The 17,098-nt window shown below is 35.6% G+C and overlaps 1 protein-coding gene and 2 non-coding genes across 3 annotated transcripts; all 3 read right to left on the minus strand.

Annotated features, from left to right (window-relative positions):
* Positions 1-8,344: 8,344 nt before the first annotated feature.
* Positions 8,345-16,632, minus strand: nop58 (NOP58 ribonucleoprotein homolog (yeast)). Its single transcript, XM_073852062.1, has 15 exons — positions 16,495-16,632; positions 15,840-15,916; positions 14,719-14,771; positions 14,361-14,485; positions 13,943-14,079; positions 13,684-13,748; positions 13,040-13,174; positions 11,585-11,730; positions 11,292-11,418; positions 10,897-11,195; positions 10,606-10,667; positions 9,326-9,477; positions 9,127-9,236; positions 8,890-8,982; positions 8,345-8,799 (listed from the first exon to the last, which is right to left on the minus strand). The coding sequence occupies exons 1-15, from the start codon at positions 16,537-16,539 to the stop codon at positions 8,746-8,748; spliced, it is 1,680 nt and encodes a 559-aa protein (XP_073708163.1). The 5' UTR covers positions 16,540-16,632; the 3' UTR covers positions 8,345-8,745.
* Positions 10,773-10,857, minus strand: LOC141347724 (small nucleolar RNA SNORD11B). Its single transcript, XR_012357419.1, has one exon. It is a non-coding gene; the product is annotated as a small nucleolar RNA SNORD11B (small nucleolar RNA).
* LOC141347725 (small nucleolar RNA SNORD11B) lies at positions 14,163-14,246 on the minus strand. Its single transcript, XR_012357420.1, has one exon. It is a non-coding gene; the product is annotated as a small nucleolar RNA SNORD11B (small nucleolar RNA).
* Positions 16,633-17,098: the final 466 nt, after the last annotated feature.

The following is a 17,098-nucleotide window of genomic DNA, read 5'->3' on the forward strand; positions in this document are numbered from 1 at the left end:
GCAGCTGGTTGCCAGTAACTTACTGTAGATTTAAATTTATGCTATTTACTGGCAACAGTTTGTTCAAAGTTAATTGAACATTTAACATTAACAAGTCTTTATCTTTACAGAATAAAACTAAAATAACAGCCTCATGCAAAGCATTCTGGGAACCAAAATCTGAAGGAAAAAAACAGAAAAAGGTTGATGAAGGTTTCTGGTTCCCAGAATGCTTTGCAGTAGGTTGTTATTTTATAGTTTTATTCTGTAAAGACAAAGACTTGTTAATGTTTAATGTTCATTTAACTTTGAACAAACTGTTGCCAGTAAATAACATAAATTAAAAATCTACAGTAAGTTACTGGCAACCAGCTGCAGAACTACAGCAAATTTTTTACAGTGCATATTATTATTATTATCATTAGAATTTTAGTAGAATTTTTTTCAGGTTTCTTTGATGACTAGAAAATTCAGAAGAACAGCATTTATTTGAAATAGAAATCTTTTGTAACATTGTAAATGTATTTATCATTACTTTTGATTAAATTAAAGCATCATTGCTAAATAAAAGTATTATTTTGTATAATTTCTTTCCAAAATAAATAAATAAATAAATACATATACTGACTCCAAGGTTTTGAATGGTATAGTGTATAATGTTACAAAAGCTTTTTTTATTTCAGATAAATGCTATTCTAATAATAATAATAATAATAATAATAATAATAATAATAATAATAAAGGGTTCTTGAACAGCAAAGCAGTATATGAGAATGATTTCTGAAGGATCATGTGTCACTGAAAGCTGGAGAAATGACGCTGAAAATTTAAATTTGATCACAGGAATAAATTACATTTTATGTTATATTTAAATAGAAAACTGTTATTTTAAATAGTAAAAATATTTCAAAATTGTACTGTTTTGCTGTACTTTGAATCAAATAAATGCAGGCTTGGTGAGCAGAAGAGACTTCTTTTAAAAACATTAAAAATCCTACTGTTCAAAAACTTTTGACTGGTTGTGTACTAACATTCAAATGAATCATTTGATACACTTAAAAAAATGTGTAGAAACAATTTTGCCTCAAAAAACACTAGTAAATTTCACGAAAAAATTACAAATAAATGCCACGTAACACATTGAATTAAATGTGAAATTTTGAAGCAAACTAACTAAAAACTAGTATTTTGTTGTACTCCATTAATTTTTGTTTTATTTACAACTTCAAAAGAACATTTCTAAATTGTACAATGCATTTATTGTGTAGATAAAGGTATTTACATATTTATATTTTAAAAATGCATTCTTATAATTATAGTTGTAATAGTGAATACAAATGTAATTACACTGTTGACCCCTTAACTACCCTTAAACCAGTCCCTAACCTAGCAGCAAAAGTGCTTTGCAATCTCACATGTACACAATTAAGGTTTTTACAGTCCTGTTCTGTGTGTACATACTAAGTACTTATAATAGTTACAAATAATAACTAGGTGCTAACTCTAAACCTACACCTAAACTTAATCCATGTTACTTTGTACTTGGGTAGGGACACTGTAAGTACATGTACTGTAAAATAAAGTGTAACCCTTTTTGATTATAACTAGTGATATAACTGGTAATTGAAGACAAAGTGAGACCCACCTCTAAAGACTTACAAAACATGGTAAGAAGTTTTCCCTCATCCATTTTGATTGTCTTAGGTAAGGTCTGGACCGACAACTCCATCCGGGGCATGTAAAACCCAAAACTCTCCTGAGAATGCAGCAAGAGAGAGGAGCCGTGTTCGGAACCTTAGACAAGCTTTCCACAGCCTCCAGGCTGCTTTACCCTCCGTCCCTCCCGACACAAAACTCTCCAAGCTGGACGTCCTGGTCCTGGCCACCAACTATATCGCCCACCTGACGGAAACCCTGGACCAGGGTGGGATGTTGGGGGACCATACCATCCTGCAGAGAGCAGAATATTTGCACCCTGTGAAGGTGAAAGATTGTAATATTATACCAATATATAAAGGAGAACATAGCCAGAAATAATGTGTTACATATCAGTGTATAGCATTGTATTTAAAGAATGATCCAAAATCAATTACTGAGCAAGGACAGAATCAATCAGTGTTCAAAACGATCTCTTTACTCTAGCCCAATTCACAATGGGAAGCTTGTAATGATGTTTTCTTTGCATCATTACGACATGTCTGTATCCACTTTTTTCTTCCCATAAGTGTGAGCGTGGCCATTTGTAAATTTTATGGGTCTGGCTTCCGGTCTCATCTGCGTCCAGCTATTTTTAGCTGAACAAAACAGCTTGTTTTGCTGCTTGATATTGCAAATTGGTGTGTCTTACCATTTTGTTTTAATGTATTATCTTAATTATGAGCACACTGGTTTATAGTCCTAACAGTTTTACAGATTACTGCACGTTGTTATTCTTCTTGTTATTTCCATATAGCGAAAAATTAAACTTGGAATAATTAAACTTGTCATATTAGAAGTTATAGTTAAAAGAACAATTTTTTGTATGACATTCGAATGGAAACATAATTAGAGAATAGAATGTACAGAAACGGAAAACTACTGGTAATGCTAATAGACTAAATTCACGTAGTCATGCTATGCTGACGTTGTTAACATTAACAATTTGAGAACAAAGTATAACAATAATAACATTTGCATGGTTTGATGCCATCTGAGCTGATTTTGCGATTGTTAGATTTAATCACCACTGGTAGTTTGATTTATTGTAAAATGTTTTTTTTTTAGTTGGTCAGAACAAAACTAGCAGACATGTTACTTACTTGTTCAATGATATTTTCTAGTGAAACTTTTTATTTTGAACATACTTCCAAGACATAAAAGTCTGACCTAAAAAGAACTGACCTGAGTAAGATATTTCACATAAAAGATGTTTATATATAGTCCACAAGAGAAAATAATAGATGAATTTGTAAAAATGACCCTGTTCATTGATTAATACTGTTTTTACCTGAATGATACACAGATGTGTTTTTCTGTTTAGTGATAGTTGTTCATGAGTCCCTTGTTTGTCCTGAACAGATAAACTGCCTGCTGTTCTTCAGAAAAATCCTTAAAATCCTGCACATTCTTTGGTTTTCCAGCATTTTTGTTTATTTGAACCCTTTCCAACAATGACTGCATGATTTTGAGATCCATCTTTTCACACTGAGGACAACTGAGAGACTCATATGCCATTATTACAGAAAGGTTAAACACTCACTGATGCTCCAGCATTAAGGGCCGGGGGTGAAACGTTTTTGAATTTGAAGTTCAGGGTAAATTTTACTTTATGTTTTCTGGGAAACATGTAACTATCTTCTGTGGCATCTGAAGGGCAGTACTAAATGAAAAAATATAATATTTAGGCAACATAAGAAAAATATACACATCTCCATTCTGTTCAAAAGTTTTCACTCCCTGGCTCTTAACGCATAATGTTTTTTCTGGAGCATCAGTGAGTGTTTCAACCTTCTGTAATAGTTGTATATGAGTCCCTCTCAGTTGTTCTCAATGTGGAAAGATCTTGAAGTCATACAGTCATTGTTGGAAAGGGTTCAAATACACAAAAATGCTGGAAAACCAAAGAATTTGTGGGACCTTAAAGATTTTTCTGAACAAATCCCTCAGGACAAACAAGGGCCTAATGAACAAGTATTACTAAACAAAAAAACACAGCCATGGATCATTCAGGTAACCAAACAGTAATACGAATCAAGGGGGTGTAAACTTTTGAACGGGACAATTTTTATAAATTCAACTATTATTTTCTTCTGTGGACTATATGTAAACATCTTTAATATGAAATATTCAGGTCAGTACTAAATAAAAAATATTTTGGTAAAAATAACATTTTGCAGATTCTACACCTTAAAACATTAGATTCATCGCGCAGATGCACAACCCACATAAAGAAAATAAGCCGTAAAGAAGATAGGTTTGTTTAAGGGATTCAATAACCTGTATATTTAATATATACATAGGAAATGATCAAATAATGACTTTCTCCTACTATGTATCCTCTTTACTAGAAATGGCCCATGCGTTCTCTTCTGTACTGTGGGAACGTAGGAGAGCGACTGGCAGGAGCACAGATCAATCAGGAGGTACCTAAGGTGAAAGCAGACTAATGGACAGAGAAGATATTTGAGATGCTCAGCAATTGTTGGAAAAAAACTGATGGATGTTAGAAATGGATTTCAGCACTTTTTCAGTAAATATGATTCATTTTTATGTCTTGGCCACACAAATGCTAGATATTTCCACATCGTATACAATTGTGTTTATTACTCCACATTTATTCTGTAGTTGGTTGTGAGAGAAAATACTGTCTGTGGTAACAAACATCATGCCACAGAGTTTGTCAAAAGATATTAAACCATGAAATGCATATGTGTGTCAAAAACACTTTTGAAAGCTTTGCATTATTGGATTGACATATATCAACATATATTGGATTTCTTTATATGCATTCTAGGGAAGAATAGTTAGCTTTACGCTCTTGCCCATTTAGAGCATAACTAAACTAACAGGTCAATTTATCTCTGCTGGCTGTCTTTATCTCGAGTGTTTGGGTTTAATATGCATGTTTTGCACTTGAGAGTAATAAAATGAATGTCTTGATTAGTGGGAAGGGAGGATTGTTATAAGGAACACTTGGCAACCACACATGAATGGAGAACCCCCATGTCCTCTCAATCATTGGTAGCTTAGCAGAGCCACACTAAAACACAGCTTTTTCTTATTTATTTAACTACAAATCCCAAATCACTCCAAATGATTAAATATGGTAAAAACCATTTCAGCAATCAAATTCTCAGCACTTGAGATCTACATTTTGTATTTTACTTGTAACAGTTACTTTACTAAATAAATGCCTTGTCACTGATTCAAACATGTTAACCATCACAAATGTGGCTAAATCTGTTGTGTTTGTGTGGTGAGAAACATGACCGTCCTCAATTATTTATATCCAGAGTTTTAGATCTTTGCAAAACATGGGCTCCCATCCATAAGAAATGGTCAAGGCTAACTACATAAATCTGTCTTAGTTCCTGATAAAACCTTTTTCTCATGTTAATAGCCAAAATGGACCAGAAAGAACTGCGCTACTAAGGCAAGGGTTACGGAGCCAGAGAACGAGGGCAAACGTTTGCTGCGTTAGAATCTCTGCCACCGCAAATCATCCTCACCATTTAAGGAGTGTTTTCACCAAGTAACATTAAGCTGAAGATGAATGGATCTGGTTTCAATGATAATGCTGAATACTGTAATTAACTGAGGAAATTACTGAGGAATAAGCATGTCAACACCAGAAAAAATACAGCCTGACACAATATTAGCACTTACTTAAGATCCATAAAAACATTTTTCTAATAGTTTTGTTTATTTGCTTGTTTCAAGAAAACCAGTCATTAGGGATGTGCCTGAATTTTGAATCAGTACAGAGTGTTTTCAGGAGACATCAACAATGTCACTGAACTGAACAAAATCATACATTTTGCTGATTATTGCTGCTGAAAATAAACAATTATTTTCATGTTTTGGGCTGTAATAATAAGTTAGACCAGGAAAAACATACTATGGAGTACTATAGACTGCCAAGTTATAACAAATCAAGGAGAAGAGTGAAAAAAGGGAACAAAAGCTGTTTGTGGTTGGACTGAACTAGGATTTCCAGGGCAAGAATATTGACAACATTCATGTTTGTTCTTATCATTTCTGGTCAGGTAGATGAAATATTAGGCTAATATCTTAATTCATACTGCTTGCACGTATCTTTACCACCTATTGGCTTTAGTTTGTCAAAATGTTGCACACTTTCCCGCATACTAAGTCTTTCTCAATAAGATTTAACACCTTCCACATGTTTTTTCCTGGTTTAGACAGCATAAATGAAAAGAAAAAGGTTCAGTAGTATATTAACCATGCAATCCATACTGTTGTTTACATCCGAGTATTTCCAATATGGCCGCAAATCCGGGTAAGTGACCAAGGAATCAATCATAACAATCATAAAGATAAAAACAATATTTTGGATTTGCGTACATCAAATTATGTTGTTATCCATACAGAAAAGAAAAATATAAAAAATAGTCATAATGCAACAAAAATTTGGTGCTCTTTTTGTTATTTGTAAGTCTAAGAGATAAAACAAGAGAATCAAGTTCAGCAAGAAAATTGCAAAAAAGCCATTTTTGCACAACATATTCAACAGACAATTATTGTTTTGGATTTTCATAACGAAAAATAACATCTTTGAGGTTGAAAGTATGGGTCCCCTTTGTAAAGCTAGAAACATAGGAGCTTAGATCAACCCATAATTTGTTGATAACACCACAATCAAAAAAACAAACGGGCAGCTGTTTCCTCAACAAAGCCACAAAACGAGCAAGACTCATCAACATCAGAATATTTAGAAATAGGTAAATTAACAGGATAAATGTTATGAAGAATTTTATAATGAATCTCCTTAACTTTATTAGATATACAAAATGTACAAGTTAAGGAAAGTTTTTTTCGATAATGGCTCTTCATGACATCCTGAAGGGTGGAACTCCTTGTATGGGCATTTAGTCTGCGTACAAAACGACCAGCCCAAGCGCAAGAGCATGCCCATCAACGTGCTTCATTCGGCTGCGCTGCTGCACGGGACTTACCTGGAAGAATCTCTCTAAAGAAGTGTGGTTTTGGTTGTAAGGCAAAGATAACATTGTTCAGCTTCCCAAAAAACTCAGCGTTACCTGAACAGTGGATGCAGTTAGTTTTTCCGGGGCAGTTTTGCAAGTGTGTTTGTTGACAAACGTTTTATAAACAAGGCCCAGTTCGACGCTGGATTTGCACATCATTTGATACTGAAAGATGGAGCGATCCCAGCTATAAAAGATACCTGTCATGATTCAGAACTGCAGATGGTAAGTGAACGGCATCAAATGTCTGTGTTTTGTTGGCAAGCACCGCCAGGAGGAGGCTGTTTTCGGAGAGAATTGTAAGGCTGTATCTTTCTTTTGTAAATATAAAACTAAAGACTTTTTGGAGACATGAAGGATGCAGTACTACTCTATAGGTACTGAAATTAGGTGAAACTGTGTGTGTTATCCCCTCTTTAATATAAGTGCAAACCCTCTATTCAGAAAGTCAGGGAAAACGAATAAGGAACACCTTTAGCCAATTGCTAGCTGTAGCCTGTTACATTACAGTACATAAAACTTCACTTACCACATAAACAGAGTAAGGAGAGTAGACTGATAGGATGATGGTGAATGATTTGCAGCTCCCAAGCACGACTGACAAATCTTGCAAAATGCGTCGTAACAAAGAGTATGCTGACCGCGAATCTCTAAAGTGAAAGTAAAAAGCGAGCATGCATTCAAAAGCGATTTCAATGCCCCGCACACTAATGGCGTCTATGCCCGACATTTACATACAGTATAAATAGTCAAGGAAATATTTTCTCCCATGTTGTATTTATTCGCTTTAGTGGTTCTGTAGTATATGTCATGTTATTTCTACACAATACACATTCTCCAAAATCCTATTTATAATGAAGCAGCAAGAACTTCTTCAATATATAAAGAAACATAAAGTCGTTCTCAAACGGGCTGGCCGCAAATAGTGGGCTTCAATACATTTTTATAACAAATATACCATCGTATGCCAAAAATATAAAATATTAGTTCTTAATAACTAGTTATTTTCTAGTTATGCCAAGCTCTAAAATATTTTACTGGATAATCCATTGCATTTGCCGGCAAAAAACTGAATGTGGTCTAACATTTTTGCATTTTACGCTTGAGTGCAAACTGATAATGAAATTCTATGCCTTTTTGCCTACAAATATTAAAAACGAGCTGCTTTCTCCTTAAGAACTGTGATTTACTGTATCTTGGCTCAGAGGCCCAGTGATATCCAGATTCTGTCACTTCCTCTCATGTTAGAGAGATAATCAAAATAGCTGCTCTATCTCCTGCTCATTAGACCTAGTACATGCTGATGGCTGGCTAAATTTATGCTGTATTTTGGCAAAGTTTCTTTGACTTGGCTTGATCTTACTGGAACAAGGAGGAGGAACCAGAGAGGAATGTAAAACACAGACACACAAAGTACTCCATCCTAAGATTTGGCTAAACATCCTCACGGTCCAGAGTTTCTCTACTAAATTTGTAAGCAGCATCATATTTCCTCTTTGGAATTGAGATTATCTGGAACCAAGAGTTTTGGATTTTAATCTAGGTATTAATAAAAACAGATTTTGGTTGAAGTCATATCCAATGTCTTTCTAAACTACAAATTACGTTAGTTTATATAATACTCAAACCATAATAAAAGAACAAAAGTCAATGAGCCCACATGCTAGAAACATACAGTATTTAATAATCCTGAGACACAAATGACCCAGTTTTACATACTCCTCACAGATATTTCTTTTATAATGTGACCCCATACTCACTTAAAACTAAAAACATTTACTTAGAAAAGACTAACTAAACTGTATGATCCAGTACAACTCAACACACATGAGGAGCATCAAATTATATATCTTATGGACTTTTCTCTTGCAATCAAGCAATATATATAGAGAAAATGTCCTATAATTAAAACGTGTTTTAAAAAAACATCAATCCACTGGCATTGTTCACTGTGAGCTGGGCCAGACACAGAAAAAGGGGATGTGACATCATATGATGTCCGAAAACTATAAAAATGTCATTTTATATACAAAAAAAGTTCATGGAAAAGAGTCTGATTTATCTATTCATCCTCTTCTTTAGCCTTTTTCTTCTTTTTCTTCTTCTTTTCTGTTGTCTGTAAAAAAAAGAAAAAAAAAAGAAAACTGTTTTAGGATTTATAAAACAAAGAATCTAGTATGATTTCATTTGGCATCATGGTCCTCACCTCTTCTGCTGGACTGACTGCGGCCTCTTCCGTCTCTTCCTTAGGCTCCTCCACAGCCGCTCGTTTCTTGTCCTTCTTTTTCTTTTTTGTCGTCTATAAAGCATAAGTAGTAACACATCATACAAGCGCTCAAAGAAGTGCTTCAATGTAAAATCTAGTCCCTAGATAAGCATATAAATGACTCAGAATTAAATGCACCATCAACCAGAGATGAATTTATGTTTCCACCCCTCTCACCTCCTCTGCTGGGCTGACGGCTGTCTCCTCCTCTTCTGGTTTGGGTTCCTCCTCCGCTTTCTTCTTTTCCTTTTTCTTCTTCTTCTTTGGTGTCTCTGTTTCTGCTGCTTCTGTAATTAATATTTATTTAATGTTCATCTGCATTTAACATGTGTCTGCAACACCAGTCAAGTCAGTGTTATGCTGTATGGATGTGTACCTTCTGTGGGGGCTTCCCTCTTTACTTTCTTGGCTTTAGCCTCTACAGGCTTCTCTTCTTCCTCCTCACTCTTCTCCACCTCTTCAATCTTCCTCTTCTTTGAGGTGGTGGGGAGTGTGAAGTCTCCAGATGGATCGTATACTTTTACATCACTGGCAGGAAGGTAAAAAAGTAATGTAAATCTAAGAATGTCCCAATTCAAGTTTGGCTAGTGATTAAAAGTTATTGCAATTAAGTTTTAGGAAGAAACTCAAATAGCATATTTTATAAATATAATCTTTAAAGGAGTAGTTCACTTTCAGAACAAAAATGTACAGATAATGTACTCACCCCCTTGTCATCCAAGATGTTCATGTCTTTCTTTCTTCAGTCGTAAGGAAATTATGTTTTTTGAGGATAACATTTCAGGATTTCTCTCCTTATAATGGACTTCTATGGTTTGAACTTCTAAAATGCAGCTTCAAAGTGCTCTAAACAATCACAGCTGAGGAAAGAAGGGTCTTATCTAGCAAAACGATTTTATTTTACAAATTTTTTTTTTAAAAATTATAATTAACCTCAAATGCTCATCTTGTCTGTGTGTACTCTGTGTATTCCGGTTCATGACAGTTAGGGTATGTCAGAAAACTCCCATCTTATTTTCTCCTCCAACTTCAAAATCATCCTACATCGCTGCTTTACCTTTTTTTGTAAAGGGTGATCTTATTTGCATGTTCACTTTGTAAACACTGGGTTGGTACTTCTGCAGCGATGTAGGACGCTTTTGAAGTTGGAGGAGAAACAGATGGGAGTTTTTAGACATACCCTAACTTTCATGAAGTGGAATACACAGAGTTCACACAGAGCTAGGCAAGATGAGCGTTTGAGATTAAAATCTATACAAGTTGTAAATGTTTTTAGAAAATAATAGATCGTTTCACTAGATTAGACCCTTCTTCCTCGGCTGGGATCATTTAGAGCCCTTTGAAGCTGCATTTAAACTGCATTTTGGAAGTTCAAACTCGGGGCACCACAGAAGTCCATTATATGGAGAGAACTCCTGAAATGTTTTACTTAATTTCTTTACGGCTGAAGAAAGAAAGACATGAACATCTTGGATGACAAGGGGGTGAGTACATTATCTGTACATTTTTGTTCTGAAAGTGAACTACTCCTTTAATACTTTAGTTTATAAGAACATAAAATATGAAATGTTTCTGTAACAAATCTCTGTAGCTGCAAAAAGTCAACAAAAGTGACATTGTGAAGCATGATCTAAACAATGTGGATGAAGCACTCACCTCTTGTGTTGATATTTATCAGCCCTTGCCACAGCTTTGCCTGACCCACTGATTCGTCTGATCTAAGACAGAAAATAGATAAAACTACTTAAGGATTTATCATTCTGACTGGAAATGACGCTCACAGTGTTGCTTCTTTAAAAGAAGTGCATATAAGGAGCAAACAAAACAAGCTCAGAAGAGATAGTGACTGAATGACCCACATGGTATTTTCAGGACTGTGACATTATGCCATCATCATCACTGCTTGTAACACGTTAGGAAAATAAAACACATCCTGTATCAACTAACCCCTTTCTCCTCCAGGTAGCGTAATCGGGCTTCCAGCTTGGCTCTGTTTGCCACTCCCATCTCTGCATTTGTATCTTCTCCCAGAGCATCGTAACGAATGGCAAGAGCCGTTTTAGCAGCCAGCATTCTGGAGATTTTACCCTTATTCTTGGCTGTGGTTTGTCCCACCAGAGAGGCGTGATAGATGAGACCGTATTTGGGCGTATCCCGACGGGTTTTCAGAGCACGGAAGAGAGCTTTCTCTGCTCCGAGAATCTGAACGGTGGACGCAGGATGCTTGGCCAAGTTCAGCAGAGAACCTGATGAGAAAAAGAAAAATGCAACATTAGACACTGGGAAGAAGTTCAATTAGCATTACAAACCACAGTTCTGTTCTTTTTTCGAATTATCCTCACCTGCATGTGAAATGAGACGGGCTCCTACTAATTCTCCCACCATGACTGTAAGGTTGGGTGCAATTGCCATCATACGATTCTTCAGATAATCATACAGCTGTGAGCGATACTCAGAAATTTCGACCACCTACAGAAAAAAAAAAAAAAAAAAAAAAAAAAAAAGTATAAATAGACTAGAGGTGATAAGTTTCCTTAAATGATGGAATTAACATTGACAATAGAACTAATCATGTAAACAAAAGCATCAAACACTGAAATATCTAAATTAAACTTGATTTTTATTTTCAACACACCTGGTCACACAGGTGCATGATGTTGGCAATGTCCTCCTCGGACACCTCTGTTCCCATGGAGATCTCCGCAGCTAGTTTAACCTCTGCCTCAATCTCCTCTGGCAGAATGTCAGACAAGTCCGTTGTCGCCACATTTGTGCGATCACCTAGACATTCGAAACAAGAAACAATATTAAAAATACAGGTATTTTAACATAGATATATTATTTATTGTAATGTTTATATTGGTATAGTGCCAGCTGTGGACCGATCTGCTTTAAATTTGCATTCGTGTTTAGAATCATTTATGTGCTCACCACGTTGTGTGAAGTTTTGAGCTTTCCTTCGGGCTTTATAGGATTTTAGGTAAATTCAGACAGGCCCCTTTTCTAAATGACCCCGTTATAACTTCCCAAAGGGTAAACTCCAACATTTTTTGGTCATTAGTGACCAAGAGAGTCCAGAGAATTGTACTGCAGTGGTTCTTTGCAGATTGAGCGAAAACCATGTTTAATAGGTGCTCAAACTTCATTGGCAGCAATTTTTTTTTTTTGAGAAGTGTAAATGTCCTTATAGACACTTGTGGCACTTTAGACCAAGACTGTGCACAGCGAATTATGTTGATAAGACAAATAGTTGCCATTTTTATGTTTTTCCATATTGTAGCACCACCAAGTGGCCAAGCTTTGCGAACCTCAGATTGAGCTCTTACAAAGGTGTTCTGAATTTGGCGGACATATCTCATTCTGTTCAGGAGTTATAAGCACGTTACTAAAAGTAGCCCTGTCCCTTTCGAAAGTTTTGGCATCCCTTTGTGACAGCAAGTAAAAAGTTTGTCATTTTGTTTACTTATTGATATTCACTCTCCTGAGAGTTTTTTTTTTTATTTGCACTGGTTTGGTTACAATTGAATGAAAAACCTAGGACTAGTTCACAAAAGTTAGCAAAAAATCTGAAATACTTTAAAATTTCGCAGGCTCACAATCTAATTCTAAACACATAAGACACTTGAGCCTGTGACTGATGGTTTAGGAGCAATTTAATACTTTTGAGGTGCTAGCTACAGTGCTCATGAGTTTTTTTTAAAGAACATGCAGCTTTTTTTTTTTTACTTCGCAAGATGTTAAATGTTAATTGATGGACTGGAGTTGTGTAGATTGTAATATTTTTATCAGCTGTTTTGACTCTCATTCTGACAGCACACATTCACTGCAGAGGATCCATTGGTAAGCAAGTAATGTAATGCTAAATTTATCCAAATTTGTTCTGATGAAGAAACTCATCTACATTTTGAAATCCCCGAAGGGGATTAAACTTAAATTTTGGTTGATATAATTTCTTAGGTTTGTTTTCTGAAACTTTTAGACCTCACTGTTAATAAGGAAAACTGAAATAAAGCTTTCTTTCAAACAAACAAGCAAAGCAACTAACAGATCTGATCTAGACAACATTAAATGCTTACAAGTGTGTACTAACCAATCTTGCGTACACTCTTGCAGTACACCAGGTTATCTGTGATGATCTTGCCAAGCTCTGGGAAATGCCAGCCATACCATTCCCTGCAGCGCATGATGTAGTTATTGAGCTCCTTATCCAGGTCATCCAGCAGAGCTGCAGATGGGCAGAAGAGGAAGAGTGTGAACCAGGTGTACAGCTGTTTAAGCCACTTCACATCTACACATGTACAAATGTGACCCTGGACCACAAAACCAGTCTTAAATAGCACAGGTATATTTGCAGCAATAGTCAAAAATACATTGTATGGGTCAGAATTATCCATTTTTCTTTAATGCTAAAAATCATTAGAGGTAAAGATCATGGTCCATGATATATTTAGTAAATTTCCTACCGTAAATATTACAACCTGATTTTTGCTTATTAATATACATTGCTAAGAACTTCAAAGGCGACTTTCTTAATATTTCGATTTTTTTTTTGTTGCTCCCTCAGATTTTCCGAGTTGCATCTCAGCCAAATATTATCCTATCCTAACAAACCATACATCAATGGAAAACTTATTTATTCATCTTTCATGTGTAAAAAAATGTATTAAATTGTAGTAAATTTGACACTTATGACTGGTTTTGTGGTCCAGGGTCACAAATAAACAAATTTCTTACAAATGGCTTGAACGATCATGGTGTCCACCTTGTCCGGGCTGAACTTCAGCTTGTACCGTGAAAGACTAGGAGAAAATATGGTAAGAAAACCAGTCAATCGCTATGCAAATCCATATGTGTTGAGAGTAATGCAAATTTATGCTCAGAGAGTCTCAGTGGTAGTGACAAATGATTAGTATCCTCAGAAAAATCAGTCTATAATCAATAATCATTGACCTGAGCAAAAAAAAATTGTTTAATGGTGTAACTGAAAACTAACCTGTGGGCCAAACCGAGAGACATGGCACTGATCTCTCTGGCAGGAAGACCTGTGATGAGCCCCTCCATCTGGTTTCTGATACCTCTCATGAGCTCAGCCACAGCAGGGCTGTGCACACAGCTCACATTCAGCTTCTCCTGCAGAGGGTGACAAAGAGCGTCAGCTTATGGAACTTACAGTGCACAAACAGCAGAGAACTACAGTGATAGTCCCACCAATTAACAAGCTCAGAAGAGGTAATGACAAAAAGGCCTCATGAATTTTCAGCAACATGACACAGAGGTAATCATCATCACAGCTTGTAGTGTTTCACAGTGCAAATATCTTGAATATGATTTCATATGGAATGCATATAGCAAACTGCACTGGCCTGTACTTCCTTATATTTCCCCCAAAATGTAGAAACCCCACCATTTACCTTAATGACACCTCCTAGTTTAGCATCAGTGATGGCCAGCTGCTCGTGAGCCTCTTTAGCCACAATTTTCTTGAGAACTTTTTTCAGACTTTTACCCAGTTTCCCCTCCACCATCGCTGTGGCCGCTGATATTGACATAGGAAAAGAAAAGAGTTTTGAATGAGAGTGCTTATTAGTAATAATGTAGACTTCTGTTTTAATCTTATAATTAGAATTAGATAAATTAAGTGAAATCTGTGGTCTCAGTGGTGGTGACAAACTGTTTGGTGACCTCATGTATGAGCTGATAGACAGTCAAACAGCTTTGCATTTATAAATAAAGCACTACAGGCATGATTTTTCAATTTAACATTTTTACCTGCAAGAGCTTCTGTTGTATCCTGGAACTTCTCAAAGTGCTTCAGTTTTACACTGGAGGAAAAAAAATCATTGAATATAAAATTGAAAATAAAAATAAATGAAATATTCAAAGACTACAACAGTGACAGATTACCAAGATTTATTTATATATATATATATATATATATATATATAAAAAGTCTAGTGTTCCCACACATTTTAACCAGGGAAACACGCAAGATTCCCAGTTGTTTGTGATTACAAAGTAAGAATTTTAAATGCATTTAAAATAATATGTGACCCTGGACCAAAAAAAAGCTGTCTTGAGTAGCATGGGCTTAATTGTAGCAATAGCCAAAAATACATTGTTTGGGTCAAAATTATCAATTTTTCTTTTATGCTAAAATCATTAGGATATCATCATGTTCCATGAAAATATTTTGTAAATGTTTTACCATAAATATCAAAACTTAATTTCTGATTATTAATATGCATACCTAAGAGCTTAATTTGAACAATTTACCATACCATACATCAATGGAAAGCTATTTATTCAGCTTTCAGATGATGTATAAATCTCAATTTCAGAAAATTGTTTTCGTTGTAATTTACAAGACCACATGTACAGACTATGCACTTAAATAACCAACTCCTAACTGTCCATATACATAGCTTCCGCTCTGTGTTTACATTGTATAATATTTACTTGGTTTTAAATAGTTGAATATTTAAATAGTTGAATATCCACCATCCAACATAAAAACGGCTGTTTACAAACACTGTTTTGGTGATATTTTAACCTTTACAAACATTTTTGTAAAAATATCGCAATGGAAAGCTTATTTATTCAGCTTTCAGATGATATATAAATCTCAATTTCAGAAAACTGACCCTCATGACTGGTTTTGTGGTCCAGGGTCACATATTTGTCCAAGACCATTTCTGAAAAACTGACTCATTTTATTAATTCCAAGGACTTTTCTAGTCATGTAAAACTGCATTGTAAGATAATCTGATATTTTCAGGTTTCCCATAAAAGCGTGTTTAAAATATGTAGTTTCACCATAAACAAAATGATTATATGGACATTTCTGAAACAAAACACAGTAGGAAAATTATATTCACAAAAGCACAACTCACACTTTATTAGCTTTTTCTGGCGTCTCAAACTCCTTCCACAGGCTGTCCACCTGCTGGAGTTTGTTTTCATCTAGAACCTGTACAAAATAAAAAGTTGATGATTAAAGTGTACTGACACAATCCATCTATCATGATTGAAATCCCTAACATTACTCGAACCACAAAGTACTCGACATGAGCGACCATGTGGATGGACCCTTGCACCAGTAGTGGCATGCCGGTTTAAATTGTAAAGAGCTCCTTTAATAGCTGCTTACCTATGTAAAACGGGTTTTACGGCTATATAACATTCTTTACAACAACCAAATGACATTATACACGACTGATTTAAAAATCGAAGAACAGCCAGTGGACAGCTCTCATTAGCAGCTCCAAAGACACAACGTGGCTGAGCTGCAGCGCAGGCCACATGACACACGCTGGCCCGTAACTCACTGACCTCATTTACAATTTTGGTTAAATTCGTAATTACAAAAACATCAGCATGTACATTCAAGAAAATACTTAAAAGGTTTGACTTGCGACTTTCTGAAAGTCTTTGGTCTGATAGCACCGCTAACTACAGCTGGCTAGCTAATAGAAAACCCCAAACCTATGAATACTCGTGCAAAAAACACCACGATATAAATTTTTACAACATAACAAACATGCTTACCTTGAAAATGGCATAGCCAGCGGCAGTTTCAAATAAAACTAACATTTTGGTTTAATTTTCTTCTTGCTCTAACTAAAGTTCACTGCCGCGCTCTCCACATTGAGAGCCTTCCGCTACAAGGAGTCCGTCGTTCTCCACGAGGTGCACATGGGGACAGTTCGCGCATGCGCAGCAGTACTACAATGAAATCGCGCATGTGCCATATAGTCTGAACTCGAGGAATCTAATGATGTTTTCGTTGTAATTTACAAGACCTCATGTACAGACTTTGCAGTTAAATAACCAACTCGTAACTGTCCATATACAGAGCTTCCGCTCTGTGTTTATATTGAATATTATTTACTTGGGTTTAAAGTTGAATATCCACAATCCAACATAAAAACGGCTGTTTACAAACACTGTTTGGGTGAATTTTTAACCTTTACCATATATTTTTTTGTAAAAATATCGTAAACCGGGAAAACATCTGTTGGCTCTGGAACAGTACATGCTTCCCCGCGTTTCACCGAAGTATATCCTCACCAAAAGGTGAATCGAACCAATCAGAAAGACCGTGGTGAGAAAAACAACACTTGCTGGGTCAACGACTCAGCGTCAGAGGAAG

This window comes from Garra rufa, chromosome 12, assembly GCF_049309525.1.
Source record: "Garra rufa chromosome 12, GarRuf1.0, whole genome shotgun sequence".
Classification (NCBI taxonomy): Eukaryota; Metazoa; Chordata; class Actinopteri; order Cypriniformes; family Cyprinidae; genus Garra; species Garra rufa.